General features: G+C 40.5%; 1 protein-coding gene across 7 annotated transcripts in view; it reads left to right on the forward strand.

Moving 5' to 3' along the window:
* The window catches only part of SRPK2 (SRSF protein kinase 2), a 192,335-nt gene extending 174,777 nt beyond the window's left edge, over positions 1 to 17,558 (forward strand). For 4 of the 7 annotated variants that reach the window (XM_023537994.1, XM_023537993.1, XM_023537995.1 and 1 more), the window contains 4 exons: positions 2,838 to 2,907; positions 3,592 to 3,684; positions 4,063 to 4,155; positions 14,338 to 15,445. In XM_023537994.1, the coding sequence (XP_023393762.1) occupies positions 2,838 to 2,907; positions 3,592 to 3,684; positions 4,063 to 4,155; positions 14,338 to 14,522 (441 nt within the window). In that variant the 3' untranslated portion in view covers positions 14,523 to 15,445. Of the gene's footprint in view, positions 1 to 2,837; positions 2,908 to 3,591; positions 3,685 to 4,062; positions 4,156 to 14,337 lie in introns of all 7 variants that reach the window. The other 3 variants (XM_023537991.1, XM_011372523.1, XM_011372525.2) reach the window with 3 other exon arrangements.
* The last annotated feature ends 110 nt before the right edge of the window (positions 17,559 to 17,668 follow it).

The following is a 17,668-nucleotide window of genomic DNA, read 5'->3' on the forward strand; positions in this document are numbered from 1 at the left end:
AGTGGCATAAACATCAGTAATTCCTAAGGGAAGGTCTCCTTTTGCCTCCACCCCCCACCTTTCCAAGAAATTAAGTATAGGTTCCCCCACTGCTGCTTATGAGGGTTTTTTAAAATCAGTTGGTTGTCAAAGGGGTGATTTTTTTTTTTTTTTTTTCCTGGAAGGGGCAAGCCTTTATTCCCCACCCTGTCCCCTTATCCCCGAAGGTCATAGCCGCGAGGTCTTGCTGTTCTTCATAGAGAACCTGGAAAAGATGAAGCAATGTTTCCTCACCACTACCCGTTTGTTGAAGTTTAAAAATATAACAGTATATTAAATTCATAATAATACCAAGCCGTGATAAAGCTCAAGACTGTTCTCGGTGGTAAATCCCAGAGTCCTTTGAGTGTTATAAATGGCATCGAATCTGAACAGAGACAGTGGTGGAGATGAGCACCCCTGTGTGGTGGCTGTTACCTGTGGGCGCATACTAATACATACCTTTGCTGTTGTCAGCAGAGCTTTCACAGCTGAGAAAGCACGGCAATATCAAGCACAGCTGGGATGTATCAGTTGTTGACTCTCTTCTTTTTCTTGAGCTTGGGGCCCCTCCAGATGTAAGTGTATATGATCTAATAATTCTGTGTGGGCTGAGGTGTTTGAGGCTCCTCTGTGTTTGGATGTCAGAGTGCCTCAATAGTAGGTTTTTTTTTTTATGGACTCCATGGTGAGCCTGAGTCAGTGCCATAGAAACAAGCCAGTCTGATAAATTCCACCAAACTCCTTCAGCACTGATCACATCACAGAACTAATAGGTGCCCTTATTTATTCAGAATGGAGCATGTTGGCATGGGAGGGCATTTCAGGAAAGAGATCTCTCCAGAACCTGAGAACAGAGGTTGGTCCAGGGAAAGGCCCAAGGAGGGCATCAAGCCAAGTACAGAGAGAAGAATCCAAAGTTCCTAAGTATTAAAAATAAATAATAATTATCCACATTATAGTGGGAGTAACCTCTTGAGTTGACGGCAGTAATCTTTCATGGTTTCATAGTTGCTACCATAAAAGCAGGTCGCAAAGTGCAGAGGCTGATGTTTTCATGGTAACATGTGTTTGCTCTGTTGTGCATGTCCTGTCTGTTAAGAAAATCTCGTCACTCTCCAGAGAACCAGGACCAGCTACCAGGACGGGAGCCTCCGCCTTACCTCTCCCTTTTCTCTTTTAAATGATTTCATCGATAGGCTTCTTTGACTTAAGGGTTTCATTGGAAATACGTGGGTGCTAATCAAAACAGTCATCTTTCAAAGAACACTCAGCTGATATATCTTAGTGTTAGACCGTAAGAAATACATACAACCAGATTGAAACGTTTTTCAAAGTTAATGAGAGTGGATGAGGACCCCCAGAAGTGGTGCTTTCTGTAGAGCTTCCGTCACATAGCTTTCTGGATCTTCTTTTTCTACTAGGGTTTCACCTTTTTCTCCTGGCTTGTATTGAGTTGACTGTGTCCTAGGGGAGGAATCTAGCTGTCCCTCTTGGGTTTGTGGCCCAATGTGAGGTTTTTTAACCCTGATTTGGGGTTGGCCCAGTGTCTTTACTGCTTTTTGGGTAGAGAGGAGAGGCCCCAGTGAGGACCTGCCCAGGATGACCTGCACTTGGATGACCACCTTACTCTGTGCTAAGACTTGACATGTCCGGGTCCTGCTCAGACCCACGTTTAGTTCAGGGCAGGGATCCTGCATTCATGAACTAGTGGTCCTGAGCTGAGTGTGCCCATCTGTGGTTTGTTTAGATTGCCGGGAAAGGTACCCCAGCTGCAGGCAGACGAATCTTCCCCAAGGGTGCCTTCTCCCTACTCTGTGCTTATTGGCAGGAGAAGATGGGTCAGTGCAGTGACGACTCATCAAGGACAGGGGTGGGGAGGGCAGTGTCTCGGGAGGGGTGGCGGTGGTGCCGTGGCGTCTGGTCCACTGTATCAGTGCAGGTGGCACTGGGCCCGAGTGCCTTCTGGAACAGCAAGATCTTATACAGAATAGAAGTAACTGTGGCAAAAACCAAAACTGGCATTTAGCTTATCCTTTTTTATATTGTTTTAAAATCACGACATTTGATCGATCAGCAGAGTGAAGGAGTTGCCGTCTCTATGTATTGTTACCAAATTAAACTCATGGTCCTGAAATTGCGTGTGCGCATGTGTGTGAACAAGGGAACTAGACTATGCCCTCGCTCACCCCCCACAACCGATATGATAGGGACAGACAATGGTCACCCAGGAAACTCGCTCTCCTTAGTGATCTGGTTCCTCCTGGCCCCCAGGTGACAGAGCAGTGGGGCTTCTTAAGCTCTACGTGTTCTTTTGATTCAGTCAGAAATAAATGAAATGATAAGGGATTGCTGAAAATAGCCCTTGGTTATTAAGACATGAAGGTCTTTGCTTCAAAGGAGCAGCAGCACCCACCATCCAGGTTAGCCTGCAGTTTGAGGTCAGGCGCTGGGGTCAGACAGACCTGTGGCCTGGATTGTGCCCTTCTTCTGCCATGAGGGGCGGAGTGCCATGCTCCAGCTAGGCCTGCACGCTCTGCTTGCTGATGCGCAGACATGGCCATTTTGCTTCTTACAAAATGAAGAGAGTACACAGCCCTTACATCTTGCAGTGGAGGAGGTGTAAGAATGTTTCTGAAGCTTATTTTCACTTTTTGGAAGAAGAAAAAATTTGGTGTTGAGCCCTTTTATAATAGAAGGCTCTCTGGTTCAATTCAGATCCTCATAGAACATGGGTCTCTTTTAAAAGGAGAAACTCAGTCTGACTTGGGGGGCCAGTCTCTACGAAGTGCCTTAGCATGTCATCTGTTGTGTCCTAGGCATTTGAGCTGGCAACAGGAGATTATTTGTTTGAACCACATTCTGGGGAGGACTATTCCAGAGATGAAGGTAAGTATTGCTGGCAGCTGAGTACCTCAGTCCTTGTCTCCTGGGGGTCCTGAAATTCTGGAGAGCATTGTATCTATGTACTGAAATAGAGCTATGTTTTGGTTATCAAATGCCCAATTTAGATGCTGCTTTTCTTTTTCTTTTCTTTTTTTTTTTTTAAATTTGAGCTTGAAGCCCACTCAATTGCAGTGAATGGACAGCGCTTCCTGGCGGGGGTAGTACTCTGGAGAGCCCTTGGCCTCGAGCTGGCCCACCTCTCCCTCCTGCTGCCCACAGGCCCTAAACCCAGCTGGCCAGGGGAGGACAGGCTGTACAAGCCCCAAAGCCTCTCCGAGGTCCTTTTGTCTACTGATCTGCTGCCCATTTTTCTGTCCTGTTTGGCAGCTGAGTTGAAAACCAAGGAATTCTGGCTTGAATTCCATCTGTAAACCTGACCATCTCCATGCTTATTTGTTTGCAATGCTAGGGGTTGCCTGGGGTGAGCTGGCATCAGTCACCATTTATGCTCCAGATGATGCCTGCGGCCTGCCAGGCCCAGATGCCGCTGCATGGATGTGCTGCAAACATTGTTGATTTGAATCTATTTCTGAGTTTTTACTAATTTCAATTTTTTTCCCTCTTCTTTTATCCCCTCCTTCCCTTTGCCCCTCCCATTCCCATATCCCTTTTTTCTCTCCTCCATAGACCACATAGCCCACATCATAGAGCTGCTAGGCAGTATCCCAAGGCACTTTGCTCTATCTGGAAAATATTCTCGGGAATTCTTCAATCGCAGAGGTAGTACCTCTTCTTTTTGAAAAGCGCACGATGCAGACAGAAACGGAATAGTAGCTGCCAGTTGCAGCAATAATGGCGACAGAGGCATTTCTCCTAAATTCAAAAAGCAACTCAGCAGAATTCCTGTGCTCATTTAGAAGTTGCGGGGGAAGACGCAGTTCGGCCCTGTGCCGTGGTCGCCCTGTGCATCGGTTCCTCCAGCCGCAGTGCCCTCAGCTGCCGGGCGCCCCGCGCCAGGCCGCATGGGCACAGCCGGTGCCTTCGATTGTTGAAGTCGCGCTCTGTTTCTGTCTGCGCGGGCGGTGGCAGTGTCTGCATGCAGTGTACTGATTAAACTGTCGTGTGTTTCTGTTTTGCTGGCAATGTTTCCCAATGCAGATCACATAGCATTGATCATTGAACTGCTGGGGAAAGTTCCTCGAAAATACGCTATGTTGGGAAAATATTCCAAGGAGTTTTTCACCAGAAAAGGTAACGGTATTTATGCGACAGTAATTTCAGCATAATCCTCCCCAAAAAGGAGAAATTAAGCTTTCACAATTGGGCAGTGGAGACAGATTTGGACTTTAACAACAGGGGCATCCTGCTGAAGAAAGCTCCCGAGAAATCATCTTGAATGAACCATCTGATATCTGTGGAACAAGAATTTTGTAAGAGACAGCTTTCCTAAAATCCTTTATGTCCTCCATACCTCCTCTTTCCTACTCTAAGCACCAGTCTGTACATTCACGTATTTATAAAAAGGAGTTTAAGAGATTTTTAGACATCAGCTAAACTTACCTTTACATTTTTCCATGTTGTTCATGGAGCCCAGAGTGTTTCTGCATTGAAGCGGAGGCAGCCTAGAGACTGGACCTGATGTGTGTCCACTGACGTCCTCTTTGATCTTTCTGAGCTGTTTCTGTGGCAGGTGTAGGTCTGTGAAATCTCACACTCTTACAAATCACATTCTGTTCTCCCATTGTATTACCCCACACTGTAGAGCCAGTTTGTTTTAATGTTGCAGTTCTTGTTTGTCTCCCCTTGGCATGACCCGGAACAACTGTTTCTTTGCCCTGTGTAATCCCTTCCATCAGCTTGTGGTAGATTGATTTTTTAAAAGCGCCCAAAAGCCCCAGGGGATTTATATTTAAAGAACCCCTCCCCAGGGATGTATTCTTTTTAGATTTTTTTGGGGGGGGGGCAAGTTATAACACCCTTAAAGAATTTTTCAAGTTGGTCATGGAGCAGGGCATGGAGTTTCTAGAAATTTCTGAAAGTCCCAGATACTCTGTCTCCCCTGATTTAGCCAAATTTGGAGCACCAGCTTGACTTTTAATTTTCCTGTGAGATTAGGAACTCTTGCAGTGTAGTAATCCTTTATTATGCGCTTCAGTGTTGTTCGGCCAGACTAGCCCTTTTCTGCCCTTAGGCTGCTTTTCCCTGGTGGGTGTGTGAGACTGGAGAGCTGGCCACGTGGAGGTGGTGGTTTCCTGCTGCACTTACGTGAGCTCAGGACCACAACTCCCAGCCATTCTGGGACCACCCAGTGGGCAGTCTGTGACATGCAACTAGACACATTACCTTTTTAAGGCTTATCACGGGGAGAAAAAGTCAGGGAAAATGTTCTTCACACAATCTGTGTTAATTTGGCTTCTGGGAATCTGGTCTTTGAGTCTGGATCACGTGAGCAAGACAGAAAGTTCTCCTCTCGCACATAGGTCCAAGTAGTGTTAAGGGCAGTAAAATGCCTTGGCCATTGAACGGAGCTGGACTTTGAGCATGTTGTAAGACTGGGGCTCTTGTCATGATGTTATCTCTGAACCTCTGTTCCACTGGGGGTAACTTCAGAGTGTGTCGTCGTAATAAGAAAGTGTAAAAGGGTGCCTGTGTAGCACGTGGCACAGAGAGTAGCGATGTTATTGCCAAAGTAAAAGTTATGCATAGGAAAACAATATAAACATTGTGAACTTCTAGACAGCAATATTACTGGGAAAGCAGACTCATTTTAGGAAGCTTCCAGAAACTTACTTGAAAATGATTGAAGCAAGGGAAAGCTCTGGATTATTATGGCCTGGGATTCAATGTGGCTTGGGAACTGTTTATTTTAATCAGGGCAGACCCCCTTCTTCCACATTTCAGAATGTTTTCAGAACCTGTGGGAGATGGCCTGGCCCCCAGGAGCTCTTGGCCAGTAGGTGACTTGCAGGGAACCCTCAGCCATTTCCTTCACCATTGTCAGATGGGGGTTGGGCAAGGGAGGGAATGGTAGGGTGGCCAAGAGCTACCAGTCTAGTCTGTCATGGAAATAGAGGACAATATTGACCTGCTAATGCTCCAGAGGGGAGAGGGAAGAACCAAGAGGACACTGAGCCGTAACACCTGTTTCTCTAGCCAAGTGAAGAGGCTGCCTTAGGCAGATGAGCAGGCTCTGGCACCAGGCTGTGGGGAGTCTCATTTCTCACCATGGGCATAAGGCATGGCGAGGGCCAGCAGCCAATAAAGAGACTCAAGGAGTGTTTTTTAATTGTACAGCTCCTTACCATTTCCTCTGCAGCAAGGAGCCGTTTAGAGAGACTGGCCTCCTCAGTTATCTGTGTCCATTATCTGTGGATTGGGAAACACAGACTATGAACTGTGGTGAAAAAGAAGAGGGACAAAAGGAGAGCCTTGCATGGTGAGAAGATGAAGTCATGAACATTAAGGTATTTGAAGGGACCGCTCTGAGCAGCGCGAGGTCACGTGTGCTTGGGGTAGCAGCTGCCCTGATACGCTCCTGCTGTTAGGCTTTGCCACTGGCCTGAACCGCAAACCTCCAGGGACAGCGCCTGCTGAATACCAGCCCAGAAGCAACAGTGGGACTCAACCCTCTCCTCACCCCATTTGGCAGGAACTTTCTTCAGAGGACAGGTTGATGAGTTTATTCATCATGGTGAACTAGTGTCGAATGGGAGATTGATTTCAGCCCAGAGCTCCCTGTCCAGTGGCCCATGTGCTGAGAGACAGCTTTCACATTGGCCCTTCCATCAGCTTGTGGTCTGTACCCTTCCCTGCCTGTGCCCAGCTGGTACTGTTCCATCATCATGTCATTATATCTGTGCTAGGACCTGTGTATGCAGTTCTTTTTGATGCACTTGTTTGAAGGTGACCTGCAGAGTTGACATGTGTATGGAATTCCTGGTAAAGACAGACCAAAAACACTTCAATTCGGTGATACTGTGGTAACTAGAGTCTTTTTTTAAACCTTCCTTTGAGTGTAAGGGAGAATTTATGACCAGGCAAGAAATCTCCTAAAATGACTGAGAATTGGGACTTAAGTTCCTCTTGATTATATTGTTTGTTTATAATAACCCTGGAAATCAGAAAGGATCTAGGGTTTTTACACAAGTCACAGGAATACTGGAATGAATGAGGGCCTGTCATGAAAATAGATTTCACCATGTCAGGGTGAGGGACATGCCCTGTTGCATAAGAGATACGTTTGGGCGTGCCTCCCTAAGTAATGTGTGCGAATACACATTTTGGGAAAAATGAGATCTTAAATGTGTCCATTAAAAGTTTTTTTTCTAAAATACCTTTGTGCCAGAACTGATAACGAGAAAAACAAAACTGAAAATTACTATTAATTTGCTTACATCACATTGGAAAGCAGCCAGAGATCAAAAGAGAACGAATAGCAGGTTTTCCTGCTTTCTGTCCCCATGGTGGGAAACAGATTTCACCCCCACGGCAAGGCCAGGGAGCAAGATGGGGTCTGTGTGTAAAGTGGAAAATCAAATGCAGGCTCTGTCCCGTTAGGTGCCTGACGCCCACCCAGATGGGCCACGTGGAAGGGTCAGCTCAGGGCCCATCTTCTCAGCCTGAGCTTGACTGGGGACATAACTAGGACAGTTTCCTCATACTAGTGAGCCTTAAAATTTTTAAACTACTTAAAGTACAGTTTCATCTTAACCATTAATTCTTAGTTATAATAAGTCTAATTTTTCTTCTCTGTGGTAAGCTCTTCTCCTAGAGGCCAACCTCTGTGAGAAAAGGGTTCTGTCTGTCTGTTTTACTGCTGGATCCCTGGAGCCTGGATTAGGGGTGTGCCCGGTAAAGAGTAGGTTCAGTCAATATTTAGTTATTAAACTTAAAAACATTAACCTGTATCTAGTCTTTGTTTTGGATGGAAACCTTTATGAGCTAGAAGTTGGGTGATGGTTTGTTCTACTTTGCCTGATGCAGTCCTGGCGGCCCCCCCCCCCCGGCCATTATCCTGGTGTAATTCCCAGTAGCACCTCCTTTCACATTCACTTGGGTCCCCCGTTTGAGGCTCCATAATAAAGCTGCTCCCCAAGCTAGAGTTGTGGAGGATAGAAGGATGTGACAGTGATGATGCTGTGCCCTGCAGTGACATGCAACACATAGCAAAAGGCATTTTGGAAAATAATAAACTACAGGCCACAGCTGATCATAGGTTTGAAATACTATTTTAATCATGTATTTAATTCTGAATGTGAGCATATCATGCAAAGAAAAAAATGAAATTATTGTTACAACAGTTTCAAGTAAATTTTATCACAGTTCATGCTATTTATTATGATTTACCAATTAGTGAAATGTTTTACACGTGCATTAACACAACATTGGGTTTCTTTTAAAGTTATTCTGTTGTATGCTTTGTACCAGGTTTTTAAAAACAGCTTTATTGAGATAAAACCTCATTCAGTTCACCCTTTTAAAGTATACAATTCAGTGGTTTTAGTATATTCAGAGTTATGCAACCATCACCAGTCTAATGTTAGAACATTTTCGTTATCTCAGAAAGAACCCCTGTGCGCATTAGTACTCACTCATTATGGTCTCCCCGCCCCCAAGTCCCCCAGTCCCTAGCAGTCACTAATCTGCTTTTCTTTCTCTATGGATTTGCCTATTCTGGACATTTCATATAAATGCATTCATACAGTATGTGGACTTACGTTTAGGTCTACAATCCATTTTGAGTTAATTTTTGTATATGTGGTAGGTAGGGTTTATACAGTTTTTGAACTCTATATATGAACCTACATGTACTTTGTAGAAATATGTTCAAATTTCTTTGCATCATGCTTTGTACTAGTAAATTATTAATAAGTTTCCTTTCTATGTATATCCTATTGAAATTTATTCTAATATATTTTATATCATGTTTTTTTTTTTCTAGTTACCAGTATTTCCCTGAAAGATATAGTACCAAGATTTGGCTTCATAGTCCCCCATGTGTGGTGTAAAACCTCATATGCTTGTCTGTTTAATTCTAGAATATTATAATTTCATGGACAAAATATATTTCCCTTCACAAATCACTTAAAATAATATTTAAGAAAAGTATAATGGAAGTACTTAATTTTTTTCCTTAAAAAGTAACCTAATAATCTGGGACTGGCAGAGATAGTCACTCCCAGAGCCTTTACTCTGGGAGAGGAGGAGCCCTCCCACAGGGCCCATTTCTTGTCATTTTTCTGTGGCCTGTCTAGGTGATTTTGTCCCAGCGAGACTAGGTGGCCCAGAGGCTGCTAAGAACAGCAGTGGTGGCAGGGCACCCATCTATCTAGTAAGTAGTCTTGCTGGTCTCTTGTTTGCATGCATGGGTGTGAGAGCCAATGCCGAGACGCAGGGTTAAGTGATACTCAGTATTCTGTGTAAGAAAGTAAGTTTGGAAATGGTTTAAAAAGTAAAGACTGTCACAATTAAGTGTCTAGTTATTTCCACAGTTTGTTTCACTGAAACACATCTTGGTATATTTTCCTAGGAGAAAAAACTATTAAGGCAAAAATTCTTTAACTTGTTAGGGAGCTACTTATTTTTATGTTTTTATAAGTGGTGGTAGTCAAGGTGGTTGTTTCTTGTGTATTATACGCAGAACTGGAGCTGGTAAGTGGACTCGGCCCTTACTCATTAGATGAGCCTGTGGTTGGCATTACTGCTATCAGTAGATATACAAATTTGGGAACTTAGGACGGGTTTGGTTTTCAAGGGGAGTGGGGATTATTTTTAAGAACTTTATTTTCCTGGTAGGTTATACTTTCCTGGTAGAATTTATAAAAGAGAGAGTAATAGAAAGCTATAAATCAGTCTCGATATGGCTTCTTTATATCCTTATAGGAGTTCTTGACAGCCGATCTTTCAGATTCTTAAGGGTGGTAGTTCTATAATTTAGTTGTAATTTTGAAGTGGTTGTGAGAGGAGGTGAGCATAGTGGTTACCTACTCCACCGTATTGACCAGAAGTCCCTTAGAGTTTGTTTTTAAGTACCTTTATCAACTATTTGTAAGATGGCATTCCTCTTACCATTGAATTGAATGTAAGATTTAAGAATTTGTACATATAATCATAGGCAAGTTTGTTTCTTGTTTTTTTCTTGGTATTATGGAGCTTTTCCACCTACTTACATATCTACATATTTTTAGAGACAATTCAGTATTCTCTTATATTGTTATATTATGTATTTAGTACTTATTGTACTTAGGATTATTTTGCATATTGCCCTATTACAGACCTCATATTTGCAAATACAATTTTTTGTCTGTGATTACCTCTTCAAAAGTATGTTAAGATATCTTAGGCTGTTTTTTGAGAATGTTTTTATCAGTTTACAGTACTGCTAGTTAGGTCTGAGTAAATAGTTTTTCATAGCCTCCCAGCACTGTATTGTTTTCATTGCTATTACTATGCAGATTTTGTCATTTATGGGGTCAAACTTATTTCTTTTCACTGAAGAGTGTACTTGATTCGATGCCTGTTGATGGATTTTAGTTAGTATAAAAACTGGCATCCTTAGGAATCAGTAGATTAGATGAAGCAGAGGATCGAATCACCAATTTAAAAGATAAGGTAGCAGAAAGCACCCAATCAGAATAGCAAAAAGAATAAAGAATACCAAAAAAATGAGGATAGTATAAGGGACCTCTGAGATGACATCAAGTATACCAACATTCACATGATAGGGGTACCAGAAGAAGAAGAGAGAGAGCAAGAAATTAAAAATCCATTTGAAGAAGTAATGATTGAAAACTTCATTAACCTGGTGAAGGAAATAGACATACAAGCCCAGGAAGCTCAGAGAGTCCCCAACAAGATGACCCACTTGAAGACACATCATCATTAAAATGCCAAAGCTTAAAGACAGAGAATCTTAAAAGCAGAAAGAGAAAAGCAATTAGTTATCTACAAAGAAATTCCCATAAAACTGTCAGCTGATTTCTCCACAGAAACTTTGCAGGCCAGAAGGAATTAGCAGAAGATATTCAAAGTGATGAAAAGCAAGGAACTGCAACCAAGATTACTCTACCCAACAAGGCTATCATTTGGAATTGAAGGACAGATAAAGAGTTTCCCAGAGAAGAAAAAGCTAAAGGAGTTCATCACCACCAAACCAGTATTACAGGAAATGTTGGACTTCTTTAAGAAGAGGAAGAAGAAAAAAATTAAATTAAATTAAATTAAAATAAATTTAAAAAAAGAAAAAAAAAAAGCAAAAATAGGAATCATCAAATGACAGTAACTACGTATCTGTCAACAGTTACTTTAAATGTAAATGGTTAAATGCTCCAATCAAATGATAGGGTTGCTGAATGGATAAGAAAACAAGACCCCTACATATGCTGCCTACAAGAGACTCACTTCAGATTGAAAGACACACAGACATAGAGAGATGGAAAAAGATAGTTCACGAAAATGGAAATGAAAAAAAAAAAGCTCGGGTAATAATATGTATATCAGACAAAATAGACTTGAAAACAAAGGCTATAACAAGAGACAAAGAAGGACCCAGTTATCCCATCTTTTGGGTATTTATCTGAAGAAACCTAAAACACTACCAAGGGGAATGTGAATCCATATGTTCATTCCAGCATTATTTACAAAAGCCAAGTTATGGCAGCAACCTGGGTGTCCATCTGTAGATGAATATAAAGAAGAGGTGGTACATATATACAATGGAATATGACTCAGCCATAAAAAAAAAGAATGAAATCTTGCCATCTTCAGCAATATTGTTGGAACTAGAGGATATTGTACTAAGTGGAATAAGACAGAGAAAGACCAATGCCATATCATTTCACTTGTGCAATCTAAAGAATATAAACAAACAAAACAGAAACAAACTCATAGAGAACATTTTGATGGTTGCCAGATGGGAGGGGGCATGGTGAGGTGAGTAAAAAGGGGGAAGGAATTAATAAGTACAAATTAGTAGTTACAAAATAGTCATGGGATGTAAAGTATAGCATAAAGAATATAATAATATTGTAATAACTGTATGGTGTCAGGTGGGTACTAGCTTTATCATGGTGAGTGATCACTTCGTAAGTTACATAAGTGTCTAATCACTGTTGTACACCTGAAACTAAAATAATATCGTATGCCAACTGTAATCGAAAAATTAAAATTTTTTTTTAATTAAAAGAGTAAAACAAAAACAAAACTCTGGCATTCTCAGGACTGCATTCCTTTGCTCTGAGCAGACAGTGCTTCTGGGCAGTTGCATTCATCCCCAATCCCGGAGAGTAGTTATTGCAGGTCAGAATAGATGGATGTAAATAAAGCTCTCTCCCCTTCCAAAGGACTTACTTAGGCATGCTATGTGTGAGCTTTCTCAGTTTACTTTAGCCTTGCTCTGTTGACATCGACAGTCACTATAAAATCCATAGAGCTGCGTTATAGAAAATGCAGAGAGAGAGAGAGAGAAACAACTTTCTAACAGAGCTGGTGTTTAGGGCCACCTGCTTTCCTTCTTTATGGGCACTTTGAAGATCACTCTTGTGATCATGTGTAGAACATAGTTTTGACTTCTATTCTCTTACTACCAAGTATTGTACCATGTATGCCCCCCCCACCCCCGTTATTAAGTAACATTAGACAATATTCATTGAATGGATATACCATGGTTGATTTTTGTTTTTAAATACCATCCTCCTATTACTGAGCATTTGAAATTCTGCAGGTATATATTTTGCAGTGAGCATATTCTGGGGATAGGCTGGTGGGTGGCAAGGTTTATTTTCCTTGGCAGATTCCTAGAACTGGAATTTCCAGGTTAAAGGAGACGAACGTTCTGTGATTGCCCTTTGACTTTGCTCTCATGGAGACTGTTTCCTTCCTCAGGAGGGAACACTGTTTCCTCTAAGACAGCATGTCCATCTCCCTTAAGAAAACAGACCTGACCTATTGTCTGGAAAGCCACGCTTAACTCTATCCCCAGCCTCACATTGGAGCCAGAAGCTTATTTTGTACACCAACTCCTTTAACAAGAAACATTCTCTAATGATTTTTTAATTTAGAATTCTGTACACACCATGATTACAATTCCGTAGACGTAGCATTTTGTAAGAACATACATGGAAAGAGTAGAGGCCAAAAGAAAAGTCCTTGAGGGTGGGATTTCAGGTCATTTATCTTGTGTTTGTAATTTTCTGTATTGTTCATTTATTTTCTCTATGACTAAAGAGAAAGGATGTGTTTCTAAACTGAGTTGAATAAATGGATGAAACAAACTAAGCCTTCTGGGAAGACCGGTCTGTAATGCATATCATGAGAAAATTCACTATGTTGGTCAAATTATAATAGGAGAAAGGGAGAAATTGGCGCTGGTATGAGGAGTGCCCATCGAGTGCTTACATGCCTCCACTCTCTGCTACTTGCAGGACTCTGGCTTGCTCTGGGCCCGAGAGGGTGTGGGAAATGGGGTGCAGCCTGATTGTGGAAGCTGCTGGGGCAGCCACTAAGGACACCCAAGGAGGCCTCTCTTTGGGCAGGGGTGAGGTGTCCTGTGAAAATTTCAACAGGTAATCTAGTTAGTCACAATGTAAATTATGTGGACCTTTTGGCCATCTGGCTTAAAAGTAACTTTTCTCCTATTATGAAAAAGGCTGTTACAGTTACAGACCACTTTCCAGCTTGTTAGTCATTCTGTTATGTCAGTCAGGGCTGCTTGTATTTATACTGCAGCTAGCACATTTTGAAAAGAGTAACTTCCAGTTTTACAAATTGATGTCCTCGTATCTTAGATTCTTCAACAAATATGTAGAAATGGATAGTATTTGATTTAGGTTGGTGGCTAGAGCTGTCTGTGTCATCTAGAATAGTAGCCACTGGCTACTTGTGGGCATATACCTTGAAAGTCACACTAATCACATTTCAAGTACTCAGAAGCCACATAGCTAGCAAGTACCGTAGTGGACAGTACAGGTAAAGCACATCTCTACCACCACAGAAACTTCTCTCAGATAGCACTGTTCTTTGCATGGTAACATGCGAAATAGTCATCCAAGGAGTTTAAATCGTGTGTATCTTTCAAGTTTTTATTCTTCAAGCAAATTTGCAGACTGCAAAAGATAACAAGTTGGAGTGAGAGTGCCCCTGTCAGTCTTTGCGAAGAAAAACATTTTGAGTGCATTCAACAGGCTGCATTTAATGAAACTTAGGACGGATGTGAATGAAATATTCTCTTTTAAGTTAATGCCTATTTACATTTGTCAAACTTACTTGAAATGTGACACACATATGCATATAATGATTATTTGAGGAGGAAAGTTGGCCACCTTTGTTGTTGCATAGTATTGAGCAAGTAGGTATCTGCTTCCTTGAACCTGCGTGGACCATCAGTGGGAAATGCACATCTGGAGCTTTCTTGACAGTGCCTGTTTTTCTCTGTAGGAGAACTGCGGCACATCACCAAGCTGAAGCCCTGGAGCCTCTTTGATGTACTTGTGGAAAAGTATGGGTGGCCCCATGAAGATGCTGCACAGTTTACAGATTTCCTGATCCCGATGTTAGAAATGGTTCCAGAAAAGCGAGCCTCAGCTGGCGAATGCCTTCGGCATCCTTGGTTGAATTCTTAGCAGATTCTACAAATATAGCATTCTGAGCTAGCAAATGTTTTCCAGTACATTGGACCTAAACGGTGGCTCTCATTCTTTAACAGGATTACAAGTGAGCTGGCTTCATCCTCAGACCTTTATTTTGCTTTGAGGTACTGTCGATTGACATTTTGCTTTTGTGCACTGTGATCCTGGGGAAGGGTAGTCTTTGTTTTCAGCTTAGTAGTTACTGACCCACTCTCTTCTGGAAACAATAACATGTCTCTAAGCATTGTTTCTTGTGTGACATTCAAATGTCAGGTTTTTTTGAACGAAAAATACTTTTCCCCTTGTGTTTTGGCAGGTTTTGTAACTATTTATGAAGAAATATTTTAGCCGAGTACTATATAATTTACAATCTTAAGAAATTATCAAGTTGGAACCAAGTAATAGCAAGGAAATGTACAAGTTTATCTTATGGCAAAGGGACATCATTCCTGTATTATAGTGTATGTAAATGTACCCTGTAAATGTTAATTTCCATTAAATATGGGATGGGGACTCCAAATTCAGAAAAGCTACCAAGTCCTGAGTGCTTTGTAGCCTGAGTTGCATGTAGCCGACTTTGCTCCAGGAAGTTGTGCAAACTTTTCATTCCATAATAATCCTTTTTCATTGGATTTTAAACAAAGTGGCTCTGGGTTATATCATTCCCTAAATGGCACTTTAAAGAAAAATACATGGTTCTCATTCTAGAGTATGTATTATAGTTTAGCACTCCCCTTCCTATTTTTGCATATTTTAAAAACACTTTTAAAGAAAAACAGCAATTTCCCTTTAAAAATGCGATGGCCCGGTACCATGTGGTGTTGCCTCCTCCAAGCACTGTAAGTTAAAACTCTACATAGATTAAACTGGACAAGAGAAACATGTTCAGCGTGTGGAATGAAAATATATATTTTTTTTGGAAAATCTTGTTCGTGTTTGTCTAGAACCAAGGCGTGGCATATACAGTGTGCAGTGCATTGGGCAGAATACTACTAACGTCTCAGAGGTAACAGTGATTGCGTTCATTCCATAGGCAGTTTTATGTGTGGCTACAACTAATTTTACTAGTTTTTTGATTGTCTTTCCATGCATTGAAGTTGAGAAAATGATTTTCCCTTTGTAGGTTGCACATAATTTTGTTTATGCATTTCCTTAAAATTGTAGAAACCAGGACACAAACCATAGTAGGCAATACAATTTTAGAATGTAATATACAGAGGTATATTTAGCCTCTTCTAGAAGTCAGTGGATTGAATGCCAGTTGTTTTTTTTTTTTTTTTAATTTTACATTCATTAAGGTGCCTCTTTTTTCTTGACCTTGTCCATTAACATTTATCCATATGCCTTTGCAATAACTAGATTGTGAAAAGATAACAAGTGTTGTAACAATAATCCATTGTTTGAGGTGCTTGCAGTTGTCTTAAAAATTAAAGTGTTCTCGGTTTTTTTTCCAGACATTGCCTTGGTCATTGGCCTATGTTTGAAGCGATAGAATTAACAAACATTCGCTATCCTTTTAGTGTAGTAACCCAATTAAAGGAAATATCAACATTTCTGTTTCAGGAAATGTAGTTCTATAACATAAATTAAGGCTTATCATAAGGAAATCATTCATTGTTTTGTGAGGGTATAGAATACAGATTTAGAAAAGATTCTGTAGTGTAAAATTAATACCTAGAATTTCAAAGATCCTTTTCATTCATGTTTCATCAAAAACATATTAATTACATTTTGTTTGAGCATTGTAAACTTTTTTTTATAACTGTTTACTGTGAGGGAACAAGACACATAATCCTCTTAAGAGTTAGCATTATATCACATATCACTGTGAGGTTGAACATACCATTCATTTATGAAATGTGCTTCTACATTTTTTAATGAGGCTATAGGTTACATTAAGTTCAATGACAGATGGTGGCTGTAGACCAGTGATGGTATCCACCATTTCCATAGGAACCATTCTACAAGAACCACAGAGTACATTTATGTGTTCTCTAAGAATTTTTATCAAGGCTATTAGCTCACTGTAATGAAAATTTGTCTAATGCAGTTTTGGCTGTTGGGAAGTAAACAAGATTTTTGTTAATGGTCTGTCCATTATGATAAAATAACAAATAGTTTACAGTGTAAAAATCAATTGTTCTAGAAGGAATATACATTTGCACTTAGTAAGGTTTTCACCCGGTTCTTGGTAGCTTTACGATAATGCATATAAGCTAAGTGAGAACCACGTTATGCAAAACACTGTAGCCAGCTCAGTGATTTTGGTTGAATGCTCTATCTTTTCCTTTCTCTAGTCCCATGTGAAGTCTTCATGGAAAATGACAAGCAATGGATCACTTATGTGATTATAGCAAATTCAGAAGCTGGCTGTCTGGAAATTAGAACTGCCCAAAGGCAGAGAAAAAGTGGATATAGGAGCTTCAAAAAAAGCATACATTTTTTAGGTGAAAACTGATTTATTAACTTCTTCCTATAACTGGATCATACATAACTAGTTAAGAGAAAAAAAAACCTGTTTTTACTGGGGGTAGAGAACTTCAGTTTGTATCTACAAGTTGAAATTCTTAAATTCCACTTTTTTCTTCCATTAATTTTTAATTTTATGAAATTTTGGCAGAGGAAGTATTTGAGAGTGTATGTATCCTTCATTAAGGAGTCAAAGAATTATATAAGATTCTTCAGTTTATAGAAAAGCTTCTGTATACATTATTTATGTAGTGGGCAAATTTAAAACTGAGGAATTAAAAATCCTTTAAAGAGATGAATATTGCTGTTTCACTATGCGAGTTAACTTTTTCTTTTTGAAACTATCAGGGGATGGATGATGTAAAGACATCATCTTAGACAAGTGTTTCTTTAGTGAATACCATAAATAGAATTTTGTTTGATAAAGGATGGTAAAGTTGACCTAAGTTCTTTTAAAACGTGAAGCTGATTAGGATTCCTAAATGCAGCTGTATTAATGTATTATCAATAGTTAATTTTTAAAAGGAAATAGAAATTAAAAGTGAAAAACATGAGTTACAATACTGTCAAATCTCAAGTCATTTTAGTCTTTTTTCTCTGATGAACAGAATTTTTGAATACTGTGCCAAATTATGTCAAGTGGCTAATGATAAATGTGTTGACTCAAAAAC

The sequence above is a fragment of the Pteropus vampyrus genome, unplaced genomic scaffold (genome assembly GCF_000151845.1).
Source record: "Pteropus vampyrus isolate Shadow unplaced genomic scaffold, Pvam_2.0 Scaffold208, whole genome shotgun sequence".
NCBI lineage: Eukaryota > Metazoa > Chordata > Mammalia > Chiroptera > Pteropodidae > Pteropus > Pteropus vampyrus.